The 22997-nt window shown below is 50.1% G+C and overlaps 3 protein-coding genes across 11 annotated transcripts in view; 2 read left to right on the forward strand and 1 right to left on the reverse strand.

Annotated features, from left to right (window-relative positions):
• On the forward strand, window positions 1-10751 carry Tmc4 (transmembrane channel like 4). 2 transcript variants are annotated; one of them, XM_021649543.2, is made up of 15 exons: window positions 1-142; window positions 800-1001; window positions 2416-2561; window positions 2927-3159; window positions 3300-3421; window positions 5127-5274; window positions 5708-5875; window positions 6042-6205; window positions 6885-7011; window positions 7241-7338; window positions 8818-9001; window positions 9285-9415; window positions 9506-9661; window positions 10351-10429; window positions 10529-10751. In XM_021649543.2, exons 1-15 carry the CDS (start codon window positions 73-75, stop codon window positions 10595-10597), a joined length of 2097 nt encoding a protein of 698 aa, XP_021505218.1. In that variant the 5' UTR covers window positions 1-72; the 3' UTR covers window positions 10598-10751. The 2 variants fall into 2 exon arrangements, with proteins under 2 accessions (XP_021505218.1, XP_060223175.1); XM_060367192.1 differs by lacking the exon at window positions 2416-2561 and having other exon boundaries at window positions 12-142.
• Window positions 10628-16803, forward strand: Leng1 (leukocyte receptor cluster member 1). Its single transcript, XM_021649544.2, has 4 exons — window positions 10628-11235; window positions 13030-13209; window positions 14026-14276; window positions 15587-16803. Exons 1-4 carry the CDS (start codon window positions 11104-11106, stop codon window positions 15804-15806), a joined length of 783 nt encoding a protein of 260 aa, XP_021505219.1. The 5' UTR covers window positions 10628-11103; the 3' UTR covers window positions 15807-16803.
• Window positions 15836-22997, reverse strand: part of Cnot3 (CCR4-NOT transcription complex subunit 3) — a 15949-nt gene continuing 8787 nt past the window's right edge. For 6 of the 8 annotated variants that reach the window (XM_021649534.2, XM_021649539.2, XM_060367191.1 and 3 more), the window contains exons 10-18: window positions 22539-22595; window positions 20768-21149; window positions 20563-20686; window positions 19656-19854; window positions 18791-18890; window positions 18495-18693; window positions 18139-18271; window positions 17409-17534; window positions 15836-16211 (exon numbers count right to left, since the gene is read on the reverse strand). In XM_021649534.2, coding sequence (XP_021505209.1) covers window positions 16113-16211; window positions 17409-17534; window positions 18139-18271; window positions 18495-18693; window positions 18791-18890; window positions 19656-19854; window positions 20563-20686; window positions 20768-21149; window positions 22539-22595 — 1419 coding nt within the window. In that variant the 3' untranslated portion in view covers window positions 15836-16112. Of the gene's footprint in view, window positions 16212-17408; window positions 17535-18055; window positions 18272-18494; window positions 18694-18790; window positions 18891-19655; window positions 19855-20562; window positions 20687-20767; window positions 21150-22538; window positions 22596-22997 lie in introns of all 8 variants that reach the window. The other 2 variants (XR_009585513.1, XM_060367190.1) reach the window with 2 other exon arrangements.

Below are 22997 nucleotides of genomic sequence, written 5' to 3' on the forward strand. Positions count from 1 at the left end.
TACCTAGGGCAGTCTCCGCCTTGGGGGCCTCCAGAGCCGGAAACAACAGGTCCAGAAAGTACTTCCACAAACATGGAAGAAAGTCCCAGGGAAGCCTGGGGTCCATCTACGGTCTGGTCTAGTTCTCGGAAGGCCAGAACAGGTAGGAGAGAGTCCTGGAAATTCAGGTCCATCCGTAAAGAAAAGAAAAAGCTGGCTTCCTGATCCTGAGAGCAGAAGGGAATTTCACTTCCTGGGTTTCCTGAGAAGGAAATTCAGACCCCCTGAAGAGGAACTGTGCAAAGACCTAGTTAGACTGTTGCAAGAGAGAGTTGGGAGGGGTCGGTGTAGGAAGCTCTGCAGTAAGAGAGCAGGAAGTTGAAGTTTGGGCTTACACTTGGGGTAGAAAGGAGTTGGGAACTCACATCTAGAAATCTTGGGAAGAGAGGCTAGAGTTTTAAATCTTGTTTGTAAGAGAAATGGTGGGATCTCTAGCCCTGGATGTAAGGGAGGAGAACCTGAGTCTAGACCCCTGGGCCTGAGGGAGGTGGTATGGGGCCCGGACCCTTGTATTCGAGGGAGAAGATTGGAGCCTGAGATCCTAGGTCTGAGCAAGCTGGGTTGAGGCCTGGATTCCTGTATGTAAGGTAGAATGATGGAGCCTGAACTCCTGGATCTGAGGGAGAAGGTTGGGGCATGGGCCTGAGGCCTTAACCCTAGGTCTGAGAGAAAATGGGCCGGAGCCTGAACTCTGGGTCTGAGGGAAAAGGACTGTAGCCTGGATTCCTCTGTCTTCCAATCTCTCTGTTTTCATGCCCAGGCCCCTCACTGGCCTCGGTGCTGAATGATCTCCCTAGTGCTGCTACTCTTCGATACCGTGGCCCTGGTGTGCCCCCTTGGGGAACACTGGCTGAAGATGATGGTGAAGGGGGGAGCCTTCAGGCCTTTGCAGAAACTGCCCAAATGGAATCTCACCCTTCCCGGGAACTTCCCTGGCCTATGCAGGCAAGGCGGGCACATAGGTGAGCAGCTCTTTTCTGACACACCTTCCTAGCAGTAACTTTTCCTGATTTCAGAGGGTTATTTTCTTTATTGCCTTACCACTAGCAAAGGTTTGTCTGGGCTTACTCTGAACTTTGTGCTAAGAGAATCAGAAAGACTTAATCATTTTTTATTTTTGTTCTTCCTCCTTCTCCCAAACTTCCTTCTTGGTGTTTTGTTTTGTTTATTCTTTCTTTTTTACATTTTGGTGTGTGTGTGTCCCTGAGAGCATGCATGAGTGTGTCATGGCTTTCGGTAGAGCTCGGAGGACGACTTGCAGGAGTCAATTCTTGGAAAAGTAAGGGCTTTTCTATGCCCACCCTTGCTCCCAAATAATTTCACAGAGACCTATTATATTTATTAATTGCCTCAGGTATTATAGCTGGACAGATACAGTGCTATTTAAACCTGACTTTGCTGGCCACATCCTACTTCTGAGTCATGTGACCCATTACTTTTCTTCATTCCTGTCATCATGTCAACTCCCTCATGACACCTCTGTCTCCCTCTTCCTCCCCCATTTTTCCCTCTCTTTTTCTTTCTCCCCGACTTCCCTCCCCCCATCCCTTCAATCCCCCCACTGGGATAGGAAGTTCCACCTTAACTCTCCTGTCCAGCTATAGGCTGTTCAGCTCTTTATTAAGCAATCAGAGGTGATAGAGAACAATTTTTACACAACATGGAGACAGGAGCTGGTTCAATAATAATGGCAATGGCAACGTCCTCACTGCCGTCAGATTTTGGGCTACAGAAATCAGGATTGAATACATAGTATACAGAACATCCCCCAACAAATTTTCTCCCTCTACTATGTGGGGCTTAGGGATCAAACTCAAGTTTAAGTTGGTCACAAATACCCTTACTTGCAAAAACCATTCTGTTTTGTTTTATTGAGATAGGGTCTCACTTGTAATCCAGGCTGGCCTAAAATCTCTACTTATCCCAAACTGACCTTGAATTTGCCCTAATCCTTGTACTCTGTTCTCCCAGTTGAGGGGACCACACTCTTGAATGGCACACCACACCTAGTTCCTTCATTTTATTTCAAAAGCATATCAGTAATCTGCCCAGCCTGTCCTAGGCCTCCCCCTGCCTCAGCCTCACCACTATTGGGATTATAAGTGTACACTACATTGTTCTATCATTATTTTGTGACTGACTTAAGTACAAATTAGATTTTTCTGACTGCTTTATTTCTATTTGTTTTGTTTTGGTTTATTTATTTGTTTGTTTTCAAGACAGGGTTGGTTTTTGGTTTATTTATTTATTTTCAAGACAGGGTTTTTCTGTGTAGCTTTGGCTGTCCTGGACTCGATTTGTAGATCAGGCTGGCCTGGAACTCTGCCTCTGTCTCTGCACCACCATGTCCAGCTCATGACTCTGCTTTCTTTCCAGGAAGAACCAGGCTAGAGAGCAGTTGGCCTCTGGCTCTGAATCTAGGGCTACCCATTGGACCCGACAGCTTTCCAGGACCAAGGGGAAAATGAAAGAAGGCTTTCAAACTATACAGCCCTGGGCATGGACGCTGAAGAAGATTGGGGGTGTGGTGGGCTTTAACGGAAGAGGTCTGGGGGCTGGACTCCTGGGCTCTAAGGAAGAAAGGCTGGAGTGTGGTTTCCAGATGGGGTGGAAACTACCCCTGGGCCTTAGAAAGAGACCTGTGGCCTGAAGGATGAAGGCTAGGGCCTGAACCCCTCTAAAGCAGAGAGGAGAGGACTGGAATGTGGGATTCTGGGTCTGAGGGGGACTGGTTCCTGGACTCCAGGGTCTGAGGGGAAGACAGGGCGTGCTCTAGACTCCTGGCTTTGAGGGAGGAGAGCTGTGTCTGAGGGAGGAGGGTTGGAATCCGGACTCTGGGTCTTAACTGCACTGTTGAGGGCCTGATGCCTCTTGCTGCCCTCTGTAGGCCAGTTTGGAGCAGGCACTGAGTCCTACTTCTCCTTGCTGCGCTTCCTGCTCTTCCTCAACGTCGTGGCATCTGTGATTGAAGTCTGCATGAAATTGATCCCTACCTGGTTGGAAGGGGCTCCTCCAGGTCCCCCTGGCCCTAACATCTCCTCACCCTGTGGTTCCTACACCCCTCACACTCAAGGCCTAGTCACGTTCCCCACTCAGCTCTTCAACTTGCTCTCTGGAGAGGTGGGTGCCATGGTTCCCAGAGGGACATCCTCACTTTTGAAGCTTGGTGTCCTCAATGACCTGGTACAGGTCACCAAACTCCCAGATCTTTGACTGCATCCAGCACCACAGCCATCCTTGTTGTGCCTTTCCCTTCCCAGGGTTACCTAGAGTGGTCCCCTTTGTTCTACGGGTTCTACCCACCCCGCTCAAACCTGGCCATCACCTACCTGTGCTCCGTCTTTGTCATCAGCTTCATCTACTTGCTGTTCATCCTACATCGGTTAGTGATACCCACATCCTGATTCTGATAGAGGGGAAAACTGGAGGTGCTAGGGACCCCCTCCCCCAGAAGTCATTTCTTCAGAATTAAAATCTATTTTATTTTATTTTTTGTTTTTTGAGTACGGTTTCTCTGTGTAACCTTGGCCGTCCTGGACTAGCTTTGTAGTCTCTACCTCTTATTGATCTGCCTGCCTCTGCTTCATCAAGTTCTGGGATTATAGGTGTGCACCACCTTGACCAGCTGGAAATATTTTTATATAAAACTGGGTGGGGCTATGCTCCCAAACTGAGAAAAAATATATATACTTACTATATATATGTATATATATATTGTCTCCTGATTACCAGGCATTTTCCCAGCTTGTAGTCCTGAAGGTGGACACAAGTTGTAAGACAGTCTATTTAATTATGATCAAATATAAATTATGAACAAGTGTAAACAAGAATAAATGGGTGAAGGAACCCAGGCTGCTCTGGCAAGATGAAGGCAGTAGTATAGTTTTGAGACCAGCCTTACCCTCATAGTGAGACCCTGTCTCAAAATACAAACCTTGTCTCGTACTCCATTCACTCTGGGAGGCAGAGGCAGAGGCAGGTGGATCTCTGTGAGTTTGAGCAGCCTGGTCTACAGAGGGAGTTCCAGAGCCAGAGCTACACAGAGAAACCCTGCCCTACCCCCCTCAAAAAAAAAAAAAAAAAAAAAAGGCTGAGGAGATGATTGAGGATTTGGTGATTGAAGTGCTTGCTGCAAAAGCACAGAGTAGGTTTGGACCCGCAAACCCACCGAAGAGCAGCAGTGCACATCTGTAGCCCATAGCACTGGGGGTGGGGGAGGGCAGCAGAGCCGGGAGGATCCCAGCCGCTCACTGGCCAGCCAGGCTCTGCTAACGGTGAGCTGCAGGTTCAGTAAGACCCCTTCTGAAAATAACAAAATAGAGGAAGACACCTGACATACTCCTCTGGCCCCATGTACTCATGCACACACTAAACAAACTGCACTCATGCATACACACGCACAAACAATCACACATACACACACATGGCTGGCTGGCTGGTTATGCAGAGACGATACTTAAATCTTGGGAGCCGGGAGAATCTCTAGGATAGTTTCTTTGGAAATATAGGCATTCTTTCTGGTTTTCATAAATGTGCCCACTGGTTCAAATACAATGAATAAAATCCCCAAAGATGCAGAGATCATGAGGGAACACTCCCTAGTTGTCAAGGAGGCAAGGAGAGGCTAGTGAAGGTAGACATAGTCTCTCTCCAGTTCTATTTTTCTCTTGTTTTTGCGCCTGTCCCCCAAACACTTGTGTTAATGGGCAGTTTGAGACGGTTACTCTGTTACCCTGTAAACGTTTGGCTGGTCTGAAACTCCCTTTGTATCCAGGTGGCCCTTGAACTTGCTGAAATCCTCCTGATTCAGCTTCCTTTGTGCTGAGATTACAATCGCATGCCGTTGGGCCAGCCTGCCTCTTCTCTAGAATGTCTTTTTATGTCCCTCTTTCCTCTGGACATCAGGCAGTCTCTCCTAGGTTCTTCTGTTGCTTTAGGGTGTCTGCTTCCCAGATCTCTTAGGCTTTGGTTCTGAAAGCTTTGTGTATCTCTCTGACTTCAGCAGGTGGCACCTGTTCACAGGACTGTTAAATTCGGGTTCCGTTATGTGCCCCCACTTACACTTCTCCTATGATCTCTTCTCTCAGTTCGGTGTCTGGGTTGAAGGAGACACTGTTGGCCGAGTCAGAGGTTCTGACCAGCTACAGCCACCGGGTGTTCTCAGCTTGGAATTTTGGCCTCTGCGGGGACGTTCACGTGCGGTTGCGCCAGCGCATCATTTTGTATGAACTGCAGGTGCGCTGGGGAGGCTGGGCTACCGCTAGTTGTGGACCAGACAAGACCCTGCTCAGATAAGGAGCAGGGCATTGCTAAAAGAGAGACAGAGCTAAGGGGAAGCCACGCTAGGAATGCCTGACATGAAGGAGACTAGGGCATTAGGGCAGGGGATTCTTAGGAAAGGGGCAGAGCCTAAAACTGGTCCAAAATGAAATGGGAACGTGGCTTGAAAAGCTGAACTGGCTCAGAGTCTCAAAGGAGCGGGTCTTGGGATTCTGGGTTGGGCCAAGAGTGTTTGGAGTTCTGAGTTAGGCTAAGGAGGAGCAGTGGCCCGAGAACTAAGTGGTCCCACGGACAGCCCTGGAGGGTATGGCACAAAAGCTATAGTGGTTCAATCTGAAGAGCCAGGCTTGAAGGCTGGATCCGCAGCAGCCGTCCCTTTTGGCCTCAGGTGGAGCTGGAGGAAGCCATCGCCCGGCGCCATGCTGCAGAGCAGACGCTGGGCCAGCGAGCCAAGGTGTGGTCCCTGAGGGCGCTGCTCAACCTGCTGGTCCTCGCGCTCCTGGGGGCGGCCTTTTACGGCATCTACTGGGCCACTGAGAACTCCATGACGCTGCAGGTGCAGAGGGTCTTGGAGGAGGGAGGTCCTCGGGTCCTAGAGCTCACATTTCCAAGAGTGATTCCCTGTGGGAGAGAACTGAGCTCTACAATTCCTGGGATTTTCGGGTCCTCTAAGGTAAGAAGATTTTCAGCTTGCTTCTTTCCTTGTTCCACACTTCCTCCAGGAGACACCCCCTGTCCAACAGACCCCACTACTGAAGCTTCTTGTGGATTATCTTCCATCCATCTTCATTTCCGTGTTCAACGTCGTGCTGCCTCCTGTGTTCAAGTTCATTACCTCACTAGAGGGCTACACTCGCAGCCGTCAGATCATCTTGATCCTGCTTCGGTTCTGGACTCGTGGGCTGGGCTGGGGGCGCGGGGCGGTGGGGGAAAGAGATGGGTGGAGAAGGGTCACTGGTTGTATAAAGAAGACAGAAGTCTGGGCCGGTGAGGTGACTCAGGATAAAGGTACATGCTGTGCAAGTCTGGCGATAGGAGTTCATCCCCAGAACCACTCCACAGAGTTGTCCTCTGTGGCATGCATGCATTCACACACACCTTTTTTTTTTTTTTTTTTTTTTTTTTTTTTAAGACAAAGAGGGCCTGCAGAGATGGCTCAGTGGGTAAGAGCAAGTACTGCCCACCCTTGGAGAGCACCAGGAGTTGGTTCCCAGCAACCATATCAGGAAGCTCCCAAGTGCCTGAATATTCAGATCCAGGGGATCAGATGCCCTCTTTTTGCCTGTGCAGGCCTCAGCATGCTTGTGGTGCACACACACACACACGCACAGGAAAACACATAAGAAAATCTTTAAAAAAAAAAAAAAAAAAAAGGAGAGAGAGAGGGAAGAAGTCGCATGCATAGGGAGTTCTGTTCTCAAATCCTGACACTGAGACTCAGTTCCTTCCTCTGTGAAAAGTCTGGGTGGGGTAGGATAAAGCATATAGTGAGGGAAATCATGAGTGTGTATCCAGAAGGCGGCCCTGCACCAGGGTGAGTACCTTCCTCTGTCTTCACCTTGCAGGACTGTGTTTTTGCGCCTGGCCTCCCTGGTGCTCCTTCTGTTCTCTCTGTGGAATCAGATCACGTGTGGGGGAAACATGGAGGCAGAAGGATGCAAGGCCTGTGGCTACAATTACAAAGAGCTTCCGGTGAGAACACTGCAGGTGCACATGTAGCATTCGTAGGCCTCGAGATAGGACAGGGATGCCTGGAACTGGGTGGACCCTCCCTTGGTTTGAGAGGAAGCTGAACACGGTGTGAGTGCTTATCAACACGGAAGCTCCCACCCATCCAATTCATGTGGGGGCTCCAATGCTTACTGCCTCAGCTGCCTGAGCCTCCAGGGAGGAGGATCTGTCTTACTGATTTCTTCTTCAGTGCTGGGAGACTCGTCTGGGCCAGGAGATGTACAAACTTGTGCTCTTTGATCTGCTGATGGGCCTGTTGGTCGTGATGTTGGTCCAGTTTCCTAGGAAGTAAGTGTCCTGTCCTTCCTTGTAGCCCTGCCTTTATTGGAGCAGCCCGTCCCCCACACCCACACCCACAAAACTGATTTGCTCCACCTTTTTTATTTTTTCTTTGCTTTTTAACTGAGGTCTTTGTACAAGCAAGGCAGTTTATCACTGTTTAGCTACACCAGCCATCTTTATTATTTTGTTCATCTTATTTATATATTGGTGTGTCTGTGTGAGCATATTCTGTATGCTTATGTGTAGAGTGGTCAGAAGGGGCTTTGCATGTCTTCCTCTGTTGCTCTCTGCCTATTCCTTTGAGGCAGGGTATATCTCCCTAAGTCTGGGTCTCATAGCCAGGGAGATGGCTTATCTCTGGTCCTCTGGTGGCTGAGGTTACAGGCATGCCAGGATGCCTGACTTGTTATTTGAGGTCTGGGATCTTAACTCTAGCTCTCGTGATTGTCCAGCAACTGCTCTGCAGTGCTGAGCCATCTCTCCTGATCCATACATATTTTATAGTATACATATTATTGATTTATTTTAATTATGTGTGTCAGGTGGGGAGGTTGGGGGGTGGGTATGTGCATGTGAGTACAGGTGCCCATGAAAACCAGAAAAGAGTGTCATTCCCTGGAGCTGAAGTTACAGTTGTTTGTGAGGCACCTGATGGAGTAGTCTCCCCCCGCAATGCCACCCCGTGTGTGTTTGTGTGGGTGGATCTCTACAGCTGTCCTGGAATTCTCTATGGAAACCAGGTAGTCTTGAATTCACTGAGACCCACCTGCCTCTGCCTCCCAAGTGCTGGAAACAAAGGTGTGTGCCACCATGTCTGGCTCAGTTCAGGCTCGTAAGCACTAACTATCTCCCCATCCGTGCTTTATTTTTCTCAGACAGTGTCTGACTGTATTTTAGGCTGGCCTGAAGCTGGCAGTGATTTAGCCCACCCAGCACCCCACCCACTTTTTTTTTAAAGGATTGTTTTATTTTTATGTACATTGGTTTTCTGCCTGCTTGTATGTGTGTGCAATGGTTATCAGATTCCCTGGAACTGGAGTTACAGTTGTGAGCTGCTGTGTGGGTACTGGGAATTGAACTGTATATCCCCTGGAAGAGCAGCCAATGCCATTACTCCAGCATCCCTCACCTTCTAAATCCAGAAATCCCCACTCCCTGTTTTTTGGTTACTTCTCTTTGACTCTATTCCTTTTATTCCTTTTTTTAAGCCCTGACTGTCCTGGAACTTTCTCTGTAGACCAGGCTGGCCTCAAACTCAAAGATCCACCTGCCTTTGCCTCCTAAATTCTGGGATTAAATAATTGTGCCAGGATGGCCCTGCCCACTCCTACTACCTTAGCATTTCAGGCCAGCTAACTATACAAACTGAGCTTGTCCGGGAACACACCTCACAGCTCCTCACAAGCCTCTTCAAAAGAATGGGCTGTATGGTAGGTTTGAGAAGACCAAAAGGCAAGCCTATGACCACCCCACCCTGTCCTTCAGGATACTCTGTGGCCTCTGTCCTGGGGCATTGGGTCGTCTATCAGGGACTCTGGAGTTCCAGGTACCCGACGAGGTGCTGGGACTCATCTATGCTCAGACAGTGGTCTGGGTGGGAAGCTTTTTCTGCCCTTTACTACCTTTGATCAACTCCGCCAAGTTCCTGATCCTTTTCTGTCTGAAGAAGGTGAGTCTGAGGACGATCCTGAGGTCTGAGCAGAGAGGTGGTGGGGACTGTACTTCCAGGCTAGGGAAAGGAGGAGGCCAGAGCGTCTGAGTACTGTGCCCCGAGGAGGGGAGGAGGGCACTGGAAGTCAGAGGAGGTGGAATCTGAGATATTCTGACTTCTAGAACTAAGCAACACATGGCTCAGATATCTGGGCTCTGCCCCAAAGAGGCTAAAACTCCAAGAGGAAAAACAAAGAATTGACTCTTAGGTCTCAGATCTCTATTTCTTCACTTCTCACCAGATGACACTCTTTTCCATCTACTCACCGGCCTCCCGCACCTTCCGAGCATCCACAGCAAATTTCTTTTTTCCCCTGGTGCTGCTTGTGGGTCTGGCAATCTCTGCTGTCCCTGTGCTTTACAGCATCTTCCTGTAAGTACGAGGTTCCTGTTTCCCTTTGCGCTCATGCAGGGTTCCCACTTTGGCCCTACTTGATTGAATCCAACATGTCTCGGCCTGCAGGATCCCACCTTCTAAGCTGTGTGGCCCATTCCAAGGGAAATTGTCCATCTGGGCCCAGATCCCTGAATCCATTGACAGCCTCCCTCAGACTGCCCAGAACTTTCTCTACTTTCTGGGGACCCAGGCTTTTACTGTACCCCTTCTGATCTTTTCTAGGTGAGTGGCTCCAGACTTCAGGTCAGAGTTTGGATATGTATGATTTAGTGTTTGAAAGAGAAAAGAGTTGGGGCTGGCCACCAAAGGAGCTGGGTACTGGGGCCTGGATGCCTAGATCAGGAGCAGGAGAGCTGGGGTCTTGATTCTTAGGTCTAAGAAAAAAAGTCTGGGTTTGGAACACTGGGTCAGGAGGTCTGCAGCCTAGACATGGGGTAGACGTATGGACCCCTGGGTCTGAGGAAGGAGGGCTAGAGTCTGGATTTCTGGGTTTGATGAAGGGTCAGGGCGTGGGTGACACGGAACCTGGACCTCTGGTCTGAGCAAGAAAGGCTACTGTTTGGACCCCAGATCCTGGGCATCCAAGGAAGACTGGTGTCTGGACTATTGGGTCTGAGGCAGAAGATGAAGGCTGGTGTTAGGAATCTCAAGAAGAGTTTTGAGAGACCTGATCTTGGTTTCTTTTAAAAAATAATTTACTTATTCATTTAATTTTTATATGTGTTGGTATTTGGCCTGCCTGTATGTCTGTGTGAGGGAGTCAGAATTTGAGTTAGACAGTTGTAGTTGTGAGCTGCCATTTGGGTGGTAGGAATTGAACCCCCGTCCTTTGGAAGAGCAGCCAATGCTCTTGAGCCGGAAGATGAAGATGGTATTTTTCCCAGAGTGATTTTCATTCCTCTCTTTCTTAGCATCCTGATGGCATATACAGTAGCCCTGGCTAACTCTTACGGACGCCTCATCTCTGAGCTCAAACGCCAGATAGAGACGGTGAGCCAGGCTGGTTTCCCGGGAAGGGCTTCGTGAGAACAATGAAAGAGGACCGTTGGTGAAGAGATGTGCCTCACTTTAACCCCTCTTTGCCCGCAGGAAGCGCAGAATAAAGTCTTCCTAGCTCAGCGAGCTGTGGCTCTGAGCTCAACGAATAGAGCTCTCTGACCATTCTGGCTGGAAATGCCGTCCCACCTTCAGCCCCTCAGACCCATTGTAAGCTCCAGTGACTTCATATATCAAGCAATGGAATCGAATCCCACGCCCTCCGCCACCGTGCCACAATCTCAATTGAGCCGTATTAAAGAGCAACTGTAGAGGCCGCTATGCGTTTTGAAACCCGGTCCTGAAGCCGTGGGCAGGGTTTGGGGAGGGGCCCGGTCCCTGTCTGTGGGAAGGGCTGGGTTCGGTTTGCTTGAAGGGCTGGCAAGGCGTTGCATCACCAGCCTTTTCCAGCAGCGTCCGGGGTGGAGCAACTCAGGTTGCGGACGCTTAGGATTGGCTGTGATGGAAAGCCTCTCAGCCAATCACTGCTAAGAAAGGCCAGGAAGGGGCGTGATAATTGCCTCAGAACCAATGCACAGGCAAGGGTGGGACCATGGGGCAGGGGCATCCTCGCGCCAATCGGAAGTGTTGGAGAGTGGGCCTGCTGGTCGGAAGTCGGCTCCCGAGCCATGAATATCTTGCCCAAGAAGAGTTGGCATGTCCGGAACAAGGACAATGTCGCCCGAGTGCGGCGCGACGAAGCCCAGGCCCGGGAGGAGGAGAAGGAGCGCGAGCGGAAGGTGCTGCTCGCTCAGCAAGAGGTAAGTCTAGGGCCGGCCCCGAAGCACGGCGGGGTCCGTCAATTGTCAGGCGCGGGTCGGTAGGCTTGACGACCTCTCTGCAAATCTTGTGCTGACTTACATGAAGCCTTCCCAGATTCTCCCGCTGGTGTAGTTGAAATGACCGGAGACTAGCACATGAAGAGTTGGCTAAATATTTTGATTACTTCATAGGTCGCCCGCACAAGTTAAGTTATACCTATGCTCCTTCCTGCCGAGCGCTTGTCTTGAGAAATCTCTCTTCGAACAATTTTGAATCCTTAGAAAGGGGTGCGTTCATCTTGCCCTGAGTGCCACAGCTTCAGCGAGGAGGGCAAAGGGCGGACAAGTTCCTGAGGTTCACTCCGTTGGACATGTTCGTCATTGCTCCCCCAGATAAACACCCCCAGGGGCTTTCTTTGAAAAGGGTCTCACTGGGCTGGAGAGATGGCTCAGAGGTTAAGAGCACTACTTGTTCGTCCAGAGGTCCTGAGTTTAATTCCCAGCAACCACATGGTGACTCACAACCATCTATAATGAGATCTTATGCCCTCTCCTGGCGTTAAGGTGTACGTGCAGGCAGAACGTTGTATAGATAATAAAATAAATAAATCTTTAAAAAAAACACAATTAAAAAAAAGTTATTTAAAGGGCGGGGGTGCTGGCCTGGAAATGTCTATGTAGATCAGGCTGGTCTCTAACTCAGACATCTGCTTGCCTCTGCCATAGGTATTGAAGACCCCCCACAGACACACATACACAGGCTTTAATAGTTACTTGATCAGCTTGGTTTACACGTAAGTCCCTTGGCCAATCAGCTCATAAAGTTGTGTGGGCTTTTAAAGTTTTGAAAGTAGCTGGATTTAGTGAAGCATGTAATCCCCAATACTGAGGCTTCTCCCTTCTCTGAGGCTGCAGAGAGGGGAGAATTGTGAATCGGTGACTATCCTGAGCAGTTCAGACCCATGGTGGGGGAGGGCATGGAAATCACTAATGAATTTGGAATAGTGAACTGGAGCTGTACCTAGGATTCAGATCGTTTGTCCAGAAAGCAGTGTTTGGCTAACTTACAAGGTGGGAGTCTGCACATACATGTGCTGGGGACTGAACTTCAAACTACATACACTAAGCAGGGACCCTATGGATGAACAACCCACCTCCACCCTGCCTATATGCTGAGTGGGGTTTGTGTTTTCCTTTTTATAGCTGTTTTTCTTGCATCATCACTCCAGCTTGAGGAGCCTTCTACTTTAGGCCAGGATCTTCTCCCAACTATAGTTGATAATACAGTTTACTCTTGAAAAACACCCACTCTGCACACCAAGTTAGAAATGGTGTATTAGCCAAGTGGTGGTGATGGCCATGCTTTAATTTCCAGCACTCCAGAGGCAGAGGCAGGTCAGTCTGAGTTCAAGGCCAGCCTGGTCTACATAATCAGTTCCAGGACAGCCAGGGCTACAGAGAAACCCTGTCATGAAATCCCCCTAACTCCCCCCCAAAATTAAGAAATGGGTGTCTTTTCTGGCTCCCAGTATCTCTATACCCCACCACCACTCCATCACATTCACACACACATATTCTTTTTCCTTTGAATTTTCGAGACAAGGTTTTTATGTATAGTCCTGGAACTTCATCCATAGACCAGGCTGGCCTGGAACACACAAAGATCTGCTGGTCTCTGTCTCCAGAGTGCTGGGATAAAAAAATGTGTGCCACCACTACCAGGCCCATGGTCCTTTCTTGGACCCCCAGCACTTCCTAGGTTCTGAGTGCCCTGCCTGTTAACTTTCTTTCCAGGCCCGTACAGAATTCCTACGGAAGAAAGCCAGGCGCCAGCACTCAGTGCCTGAGCTGGAAGCAGCAGGTGCAGGAGTTCCAAGCTCTGGCCCTGTAGACCTGTTTAAGGAGCTGCTGGAAGAAGGGAAAGGAGTGCCAAGAGGCAATAAAGAGCATGAGGAAGAGAAGCGACAGGAGAAGGTAAGCTGGCCTCACCTGTTGATGGAATCCTTTGGGGGTTGGGGTGGGGGGTTGGCCGTGACTAATGGTTAGAATATGGTGATAGGTGGACACACAGAAAATTTAGAATGTGTCTGAAAGGTACCACCTAATAGGTTGATTACTGCTATAGTGAATGTAAATTGTAGCTGATGTTAATCTCTTTTCTTCATGGGACTAAAAAAAAAAAAAAAAGTATTTTGAGATGAGATCTCAACCCCACAACCACAGTACCCTCCCATTCTCAATCCCCCTGCCTTGGCCTCCTGAGTGCTGGGATCATAGCCATGCACCTCCAGATGGCATTTGTGCTTTTGAAAAAAAAAAAAAGTTTTCGTGTGTAGCCTTGGCTGTCCTGGAGCAATCCACCTGCCTCTGCCTCCTGATTGCTGGGATTAAAGGTGTGTGCCACCCACCACCTGGCTCAAATTGTGAATTGTACTGTGGCTCTCCTACATCTCCCAACTTTGAAGGTGCCTTCTCCCACTGAACTATTCCTCTGCTTTGCTTTTTGCAGGGTTTTCCTTACACTGCTCCCAAAGGCCTACCCTTGAACTTGGGAAGCTTCCATTCTCCCATTACTGTATTGGCCATTGTGCTCCTTTTCTTCCTCCTCCTGCAGATAAGCCTCTGGCACTTTGCAAAGCTGGCCCCTGGATGGTCTTTGTGATTTCCCTTATTAAATGGCTGCCTACCAGTCCCTGTTTCTCCAGGGACTCAGGACCTGGCTCTTCCTATTGCTACATCTAGGGCTCCGAGAGGGATGGAAAAAGACTATTTTGTTTTCTTCCCTCACAGGAGAGGCAAGAGAAAGCACTAGGCATCCTGACCTACTTGGGCCAGAGTGCAGCAGAGGCTCAAACTCAACCTCCTTGGTACCAGCTCCCCCCAGGGCAAAGGAGTGGCCCTCCAGGCCCAAGCCCAGATGAGAAGATCAAGAACCGGCTAGACCCTTTGAGGGAGATGCAGAAGCACCTGGGAAAGAAAAAGCACAGCAGTGAAAGTCATCCCCCCAGAGAGGCATGGCCTCGGAAACAACAGCCCAGAGGGTAAGAGGAGACTCAGCCCAGAGTTGAGCAGAGTGAGACTTCAGGGGTCCTGGCACATCAGCCTGGGTACCACAAAAAGGCTCAGCAGGGCAAACAGGATGAAGTAGTTTTTGGTAATGTTGTTAGGGACTTCTGTGCAGACAGGTTTTAGGATTATAATATATCTCCTCTTATGGCTCAGGGTGTATGTGGATACTTGTAAACAGGCTTAGATTTTTCTTTAATGTCCATGGGTGTCTTATTTGTCTGTGCACCAAATATGAATCGCCTGAAACTGAACACAATTGTGGACACCCAGCCTGGCTTCAGTTGTCTTTTCTTTGGGACAGATTCTCTGTCCCCCTGGCTGGCCTCTGCTTCCCAAATGTCTGTGCTGATACACCCAAAACAGTTTCCATTTGTAGTTCAGTACTACTGATAAATACAAACTACCTTAAAAGATCTTTGTGAGCTGTTTGTGGTGGCACACGCCTGTAATTCCAGAGCTCCAGGAGATGAAGCAGGCAGATCTCTTGAGTTGGGAGTCTACGAAGTGAGTCTAGGACAGCCAAGACTACACAGAGAACCACCCTCCCCCCCAACAAAAAAAAAACAAACAAAAAAGGTCTTTGTGACCCTCAGGGTTTTAATTATTTTGATTTTTCTGAGACAAGGTCTCAGTAATATGTTGCCCTAGCTGTCCTAGAACTGGCTATGATCTTTGGCCTTGATCTCAAGAGATCTGCCTGTCTCCACCTCGTCCTAGGATTAAAGTGTGTGTCCCACCCATCACACTCAGCTGCCTTTATAAACTACATTGCCACAGCAAAAGGCAGCCAATAGGGAAGGGTGTCCTATTTGACTCTGTCCTCAGCTTTTTTTGAGACAGGGCCAATGTAGCCTTAGTTGTTCTGGAACCCTACCGACCAAGCTAGTCTCAAACTCAGAGATCTGCCTGTCTCTGCCTTGAGTGCTGAGATTAAAGGCATGTGCCTACACTGATGGACAAAGACTTAATTTCATGAATTGTTTGCCTGCATGTGTTGTCTGATGGCAGATGCCCTGGAACTGTTGTCACAGTTGTGAGCTACTGTGTGGGTGCTGGGAATTGAGCTGCAGTTAGAGAACAAAAGCATGTTTCTGTCTGTAAGGTGGAAGGTTCTGTCAACTGCAGAAGGGGTACTGCTCAGTGTGCTTTCTTGACCCGGCGTGCTATCTGAGCTTAGAATCATAGGGAGGCACAGCACTTTGAGTGAGTTCAAGGACTTGCTCTTCTTGTAGCAGTAGCTTCTCTCAATACAAGCTTTCTGCGCTTGCTCTTCTCCCTATAGGCCACCGTCCTTAGAAAAGCTCCGTGCTGAACGTCTTCAGCGGGAAGCAGCTGAGAGAGCCCGAGCAGAGGCCTTGCTGGCCCGAGTACATGGCCAGGTCTCCCAGCAAGGGCAGGCAGAAGAGGAAGAAACAGATGAACGGAGGCGACGATACAACTCACAGTTCAACCCCCAGCTGGCCCGGCGGCCCCGCCAACAGAACCCCACTCCTGCCCACTGACTCTTTGGGGGAAGATAGGAGGCTGCATCTGCCAGCCGTCATATAAAACTATTTATTCATAAATATTTTCCAAAATGAAAATAGGTTTACCAAAAAATGTCCCTCACTGGGGAGGGGAGGAGGGGGCAGCTCTCGCCCCCAGGGCCCCAGGGTAGGGCAGAGAGGAAAACCTCCCTGCCCCTTCCCTGCTTCCTGGGGGGGGAGGGTACCCATGGCCTTGGGCCTCCCCCAGTCTTCCAGGGCAGGGCCCTCACCTGGGCAGGGGGATCAGCATGCGGGGGAGGGGTCAGATAGAGGGGGCTGGTGTCACTGGAGGTCCCGGTCCTCCAGGTAGCGGTACTCAAAGGTGAAGCCTTCCTTCTTCCGCTGGCCCCACTTCTCGTAGTCAAAGTAGATGTAGGTGCCCTGGCCGGGGAAGAAGGTGGTCAGTGAGTGGACGTGGAGAGGGGCTGAGATCTGGGCCAGGCAGGTGGACAAGAGAGGCAGTTGTCAGGGGCATCGAGGTACCAAGCTGATTGTCCTACATGTTTTCACTGTCACAGTGGAGAAGGAGATGCAAAGGGCCAAGCAGGGTTTCTTTACAGCTTTGGAGGACCTCAGCTACAAAGAGCCACGTGGCCTAGTCTGAAGAATGGGATCAACAGGTGGCCTAGAATGCAACATATGCATCATCTCCATTCACGTGCTCTGCAGGGACATATACTTCACTATTAACTGAGATTCTGCATAACGCGATGCCCTGAGATGTATTAATGTCAAGGACCAAACCACGGTGGGACAGGAAACCTGAGGTGAAGAACCTAGGTCGGGTGTCTGAAATACTTCAAAGTGGTCTGGAAGAATGTAGGGGACAAAAGAGAGTTCTGTGAGAATGGAACCGATGAGGGCCAGCTTGGCACCTGGAAGTGTAGGTGCGGAAAATGTGTATGGGGAAAGCCACTGTAAAACAAACCAACTGAAAGCAATTAAAAAAAATTCATGACGCTCGCTCACTGTATAGCAGGCACCATTAGTACTTACATGTTAATAACTCATTTAATCCTTGTAACAACTGCCATGAGGTAGGTGATGTTACTCCCATTTTTACAGATAGGAAAACAAACGAAGAGTTTCCACGGACTTGCCCAAGATCATCCAGTGGGAGCTGGGCTCAAACCCAGATCAGTTGATTTCAGGGTATTTAGGGAGAGTGGTTTCCAATCAACTAATGGTTGAGACTTGAGAAGGTTGTCTAAATAGATTCCCAAGTATGCTCAGTCCCTGCTCTGACAGTTGCCAGGAAATGAAGGGAGGTCAGGGGTTCAGGAGATGCCAACTAGAAAATGCCATACTCCCAAGTAATAAAGTACCCAGGTCTGCACAGTGGAGGCAGTTGGCAGCTCCAAGAAGGCTTCTCTTTGGAAGAGATAAAGTGGCTCAGAACAAAAGCACTGGGGAGTGGACAAATGGAAAGGGACAGTATCCTAGGACAGGTGAACAGTGTAGAGGACCAGCTTGGCCAGTCTACAGGATTACTTGAAGGAGAAGGGCCAGCAGGGTTGAGGGTTGGGCTTGGGGACACTAGCCATACCCCAGTGGGACAAGGTTGGGTGGGGCCCTCACCTGCTCAAACTCATCTGTGATGGTCTTGGGCTCCTCATGCCTCTGAAACCACATCATGTACTTAGTGTGGAATCGCCAGGACTGCTTCTTTAGGGCCTTGGCTGCCAAATACTGTGCCTTGGTTCCCTGCGAGAAAAAAAAAATGCCAGGAGGAAGATCAGAAAATAGCTAAACTGAGAAGGCAGCAGGGGGAAAGGGCTTGGGCATCAGGGCTGGACCCAGGACCCCACCACAGACCAGCTGGGTGGAGAGTCCACTGGGAGACAATGCTGAGAGTACAAAACATACCATGGCCAGAAGAAAATGAGACAGGAGGTGAGAATTGCTTTCAGAAAAGCTTTGAGAAAGAAGAGAAACTAATGGGAGATATAGAAAACTTCTCAAGGAGCAAGGGAGGGGCTGACTCACTGCAGTCAGGTCAGTTTACCGAGGTCTCTGGGAGTGTCTACTGTGCTTCAGCAGCTATCCTCATCTAAAGGGCTTCCCAGGAGCTGAGAGCTCTTGGCAGTAGAAACTGTACATGGTCTAGCCTCTGCCTGAGTCTGAGCAATTTGAATGCCCTGGGACTAGGACAGGTTTTGATTTGAGGGGGCCCAGGACTGGGAAAGGGAGGGATGCGGTCCCAGTGGCCGCAGTGGGACACCCACCTCGCCCCTCCAGCCTGAGGGGGGATGGCAGCGGTGGCGGCGGAGCTGGGGGGCCTGAGGCTGCCCCAGGGGCCCTGCTGTACCTCCAGATAGTAGAAGATGAAGAAGAGCGTCTCAGTTGACAGGCGCTGGTAGAACTCCACAGTGTCCGAGTGTGGGGGTGGCATCTGGTGGTGGTAGGGGGGTGTCGGGCAAGGGTTCCGGGGGAGGTACTGCCTGTGAACCAGTGAGGATTTAGCACCGGGTAATTTCCAGCTCCTGCCCTGCCTTCAAGAAGGTGTTCAGAAGCCCACTCCAACCTACTATAGGGAGCCCCAAGGCAAGTCCTCAGCACTTTGAAGCAAATACTCTACCTAGTCTCTCAGGACCCAGGAACCAGCTCCTCCCTCAGACAGGGGAGTCCCGGGTCCCCAGCCCCTTCTGCAGAGCAGCCCCTCACCGAATTCGCTCAGAGTCAGAGGGGTGGGGCATGTGGTGCCAGGCGGCCTCTTCCATGGCCTGTTGGTATAGCTGCTCCTTGGTGAGAGACACTGGCCCCAGTGGACACACACCCAGTGACAATGGTATGTTCACCTCTGACAGCTGCAGAGGTGGCTGGGCTGAGGTGGGTGGTGCTGATGTGCTGCTCAGGATGATGTCTGTAGGGAGGGATGGGCCACCAGGCCCCTCAATGATGAGGACGAGATCAGCTCCTCCTTTTGGTCTTTGCCCTCCCCACCATCCCACGACTGTCACCTCGCTCTGTTAGGTGTAACGTTGGCACAGGGTCCTCAATACCAGAGCTGATAGCTGCCCGTTCTGCCATGGATTTCAGAGAGCTTAGAGGTTCAGGGGCCTGAGAAGAGAAAGGGGCCCAGCCTCAGGACCTGGAGCAGAGATGGCTGCATAAAAATGCACAGCCTGACAGGCTCTGTACACTCTTCCTAATCTGCTGTTGCTAGTTCCCTATTGACGATCTCCCTATATAATGCTAAACACCATGGCTATAGGGAAGCTGCAAATCTGAAGTCACCATCAGAAGGTGGTCCACTGACTCTCTCCACTGTGCAATTCTGACACATTTCAGAGGAAAAAAGAACCTACTAAGTTCACAGTGAGCAAGCACACACTTCCATAAAGATAGCACATGCTGGAGAATGCCCATTGGACGTCCCACAGTAGTATGGGCATCTTGAGGGAGGTAGCTGGCAGAATTGCAGGCTCTTTTATTGCCTTGAAGGTGTTGGGCATTCAGTCTCCTTGGGAACATCAGTGGGTTGGGTCTGCAGCCCCCACACTGCTTTCCCTGGTGAAGCAGCTTGGGACTGGCGCTTCTACCCACTCTGTACAACTATTCCATCACCAAGCCCACCCACAGACCTGTACCCTAGGTCTCTTGGAGGGACTCATTGTACACTAATCACAGATAAGCAAGGCCTAGTCCCCATCCCACCCATAGCCTCACAGGAACCTCTCTACCAGGTGTCACTTTGTTTCTTCTCCCTTCAAAACCATGCTAAAATCCTATCTCCCATTTATGAGAACTTCTAAGATGCTTCCCCTTAACCCCCTAGAAAAGTGCACACACAGGGATGGGCTCAGGACCCACAACTGAGCTCACCTTGATCTCTGGGGTGGTGCTGAACTGTGGAGGACCATTGAGCAGGGTTCCAGCTGCCTTGGCCTCACTGAAGCTGGGCGTTGGAGAACTGGGAGGATTCACAGGTAGAGGCACCAAAAGGCTGGGTCCCCCTGAGTTGTTCCCTGAGCCTGAAGCCACACTCCCAGGCCCCGATGGGGCTGCTGTACTGGATTCCTTTCTGGGCAAAGAATGGAGGAAATTCAGATTAAGGTCCTTGAAGGTGGATGGGCACAGAATACAGGATTCAAAACGGGCAGCCAAAGGCAAGACAGCTGGAGTGGTCAGAAGTGAATTCACTCTCTGGGATTCCTCTACAGTACAGCAGAGGTACTGAGGTATGAAAACAGGTTTTAAGGATCCCTTTACAGCTTATGAGGCTAAAAGACAGGGGATAAGATAGTTCCAGAGCTGTTACTAAGGCAGATTTGAAATAAAGCTCCTATTCCAGAATAAGTAGCCTTGCACAGATGCACTTGGTACAATCCCACTAGGGCTGGTAATGAGGCAGGCAAGGTGGAAGATCTTTCATTCAGCATGTGTTTGGAAACACCTGGAGTAATCTGATGTCAGGCTGAAGAAATGGAGGACTGGGACATTTTACTTGGAGAAAGGAAAAGCCCCCACACCCATGGGAGTCAGGTTGCCTCAGAACAAACAGAAATGAGCAAATAGCATAGTCTGACACCCAGAGTGAAAAATAAATAAAAGAGAGGGTGAAGCTGGGAACTAAAGTATACATGTCCAAGTATTAAGAAGCAGGGCTGAGAACTCTTACTGAGGTAAAGGTAGAATGCACTGGACACCACCCACCGAGGGCAGGACTTGAAATCCTGAAGCAAGGGTAGCATGAGGGCCTGTGCCCATACTCTGCCACCCCAGAACTTACGAGGTGCTGGGAGCTGGGTTGTGAGGGCCTGAAGTGGGTCCCAGGGCTTGGCTGTTGGCGTTGCTGCCCCCACTGCTACTCAGGGCCACCTCTGCTGGGCTGTCTGCCACAACAGAACTATAGCCTGGGGAAAGAAGGGCAAATGTAAATGGGGCTGTCAGCTACTGCCCACCTTGCCCTGTCCCCCAAACTGGCCTCCACTTACTGGTGGCACCGTTTTGCTTGCCAGCCCCTCCGCCTGTGCCACTGTTACTATTGCTGCTGCTCCCTCCGCTGCCACCACCACTTCCCCCGCTCGGCTGGGCACTGGGGGGCCGGGGCTGGGCAGTGCCGGGCCCGCTGGCATTGGGTAGGGCCACAGCCTGGGCATAGGGAGCAGGAGTACCCGAGTTGTGGCTGGGAGCTGGACTGGCCTTGGGGCCCAGGGCACTTGGAGGTGCAGCTGGGGTAGAGGCCCCATTGTTGCCAGGGGTGGAGCTCAAGGCAGAAGTGGCAGGTGGGGGGCCAGAGGGGTAGGTGGGCGGCACAGCTGGGGACTGGGGGTGCTGGTTGCTGTGGACAGGCTTGGAGCCGTTTTTGGCTGGAGACTGCAGGAAAGAAAGAACAGAGGGTCAGGTACTAGACCAGACTGTTCCCTACCCACCACCCTCTTGCTGTCTCTCTGGCTCTTTTCTGACCTGATATCAACAGTTCACACTCTCCAGGGCACACAGGAGACCTCAATCACCTTCATGTTTAAGACCTATTTATTTCCAGCCTACTCAGCTGTCCCAAGTGCTCCCTGGACATTGTCTCACATAAATCTGACAGATGTTAGGTTGTATTTAAGAGACCAAGGGAAACTCTTAAATACCCTGGAGACCTGAAGTGGTGGCTCACACCTTTGATCATAACACCTGAGAGGCAGAGACAGGCAGATCTCTGAGTTTGATATTAGACTGGTCTATTTGGAGAAGTTCATTCCAGCCAAAGCTACATAATGAGATGCTCTCGCAAAACAAACAAATCAAACAAACGAAATAACTGAACCTCAATTTGGGAATTAATTGGATCAGCCTAAATGTTTAAGAGTAAGGGAACTAGGACAATCAGGATACTTCTGAATGTCAGCTAAAGGTCTACTACCGCTAGTCATAGAACTGTAAAATGGAGCGCTACAGAGCATAATGACCAGGGCATCCCTACTTCCACTAAGCTCCAACAACGAGGCTGCCATGCCAAGTTGCCTCCTAGACTTCTGACTACCACACAAGAATTTCACTTACTAAGCACCAAAGGGAACTGGCCATTCACCTTTTTCCTGGGATCACTGCTTCACAGTCAGGGAGCCCATTAAGGTGGCAAAACTAGGCCCACTCCCCAGGAGTCCCTGCCCCAGTCTCTTCCTCACTCCATTATCTTTGCTGTTCCCTAACCCTAATCCCCACATTAGCCTCACTGTCCACTTAGATTCTCCCACCTGGGACTATCTCTTCTATTATCACAGAGTGGCCCAAGGCTCCAAAATGCCTGTTTCCTAAGGTATGTTCCTATCTTAGGAGAGTTCATTCACTAGGAGCCAAAGGATTTCACAGAGGTGTCACATAACTACCTTCTTCTCTCAGGAGCTGTTTCCTGCAATCAGTACAAGAAAGGCAGTTTGACCTTCAGCTTACTTCTCGGGCTTGCTGAGTTCCTTCAGAGATCATCTACAAAGACCAGGCCCTCAGGCCAACAGGCCCACCTCTCATACTTGCAAGTGTCTTGCCACAACTCCCCTGTGTGACCTGCTGCTGCCCACAGTATTGTCCAGTCTTCCTCTGCAGGCCAGGACCCGGACCACCTCAACCACATTAGTCATCAGCCCGCCCTCAAGCGGCACTGTTTCTGGCACACTACTGTCCCAAGAGACCAATTGTCGCTAGCCCCCTAGCTTCAATAATTTGAGACTACTGAATAAAAAAGTGACAAGCCATCAGATTCAGACTTGGACTCACCTGGCTGATTTCACTATCTGTGGAGCGGCCTCTCTTCTTATCGTCTTCAGAGTTTTCCTGAAGCAGGGGAAAGAGTAAAAAACTGTGACCTCCAGGGTCCCAAAAGAGAGGGCAATCCTTTAGGGATGGCAGGAGGGTCCTTACTGCTCTTAACCTCTCATAGGTCCACCTGACTAGACTTGTGCTCTAGAGCTGTTCCAACACCCAACCTAAAATTCTCTTTAACACCTAAATCTGACCTCACTAGTACCTAGTCTTCTGAGAGCCAGAACTCACTCCCATCCTGTGAAGTACCCAGGAACCTCCTTTCTTTACAGACTTCAGCCCTGGATCCCTGTCAGAGAAGAACATCCAGCTGCTCAGCTTCTGAAGCATCCCACACTCCACCCAATCCCTCCAACTACCATGCAACATGAACTTGACTGGAAACGTGGGGTCTATCTTTTGGCTTTTTATACT

This window comes from Meriones unguiculatus, chromosome 14 (assembly GCF_030254825.1).
Source record: "Meriones unguiculatus strain TT.TT164.6M chromosome 14, Bangor_MerUng_6.1, whole genome shotgun sequence".
Classification (NCBI taxonomy): domain Eukaryota; kingdom Metazoa; phylum Chordata; class Mammalia; order Rodentia; family Muridae; genus Meriones; species Meriones unguiculatus.

Excerpts from the sequence above, each read along its gene's own strand:
- Tmc4 (XM_021649543.2), top strand. The coding sequence starts at position 73 with ATGGAAGAAAGTCCCAGGGAAGCCTGGGGTCCATCTACGGTCTGGTCT. Across the intron at positions 1,002-2,415 it reads CAGGCAAGGCGGGCACATAG|GAAGAACCAGGCTAGAGAGC; the intron begins GTGAGCAGCTCT and ends CTTTCTTTCCAG. Across the intron at positions 7,339-8,817 it reads TTGGTCCAGTTTCCTAGGAA|GATACTCTGTGGCCTCTGTC; the intron begins GTAAGTGTCCTG and ends CCTGTCCTTCAG.
- Leng1 (XM_021649544.2), top strand. The coding sequence starts at position 11,104 with ATGAATATCTTGCCCAAGAAGAGTTGGCATGTCCGGAACAAGGACAAT. Across the intron at positions 11,236-13,029 it reads TGCTGCTCGCTCAGCAAGAG|GCCCGTACAGAATTCCTACG; the intron begins GTAAGTCTAGGG and ends CTTTCTTTCCAG. Across the intron at positions 14,277-15,586 it reads CGGAAACAACAGCCCAGAGG|GCCACCGTCCTTAGAAAAGC; the intron begins GTAAGAGGAGAC and ends TTCTCCCTATAG.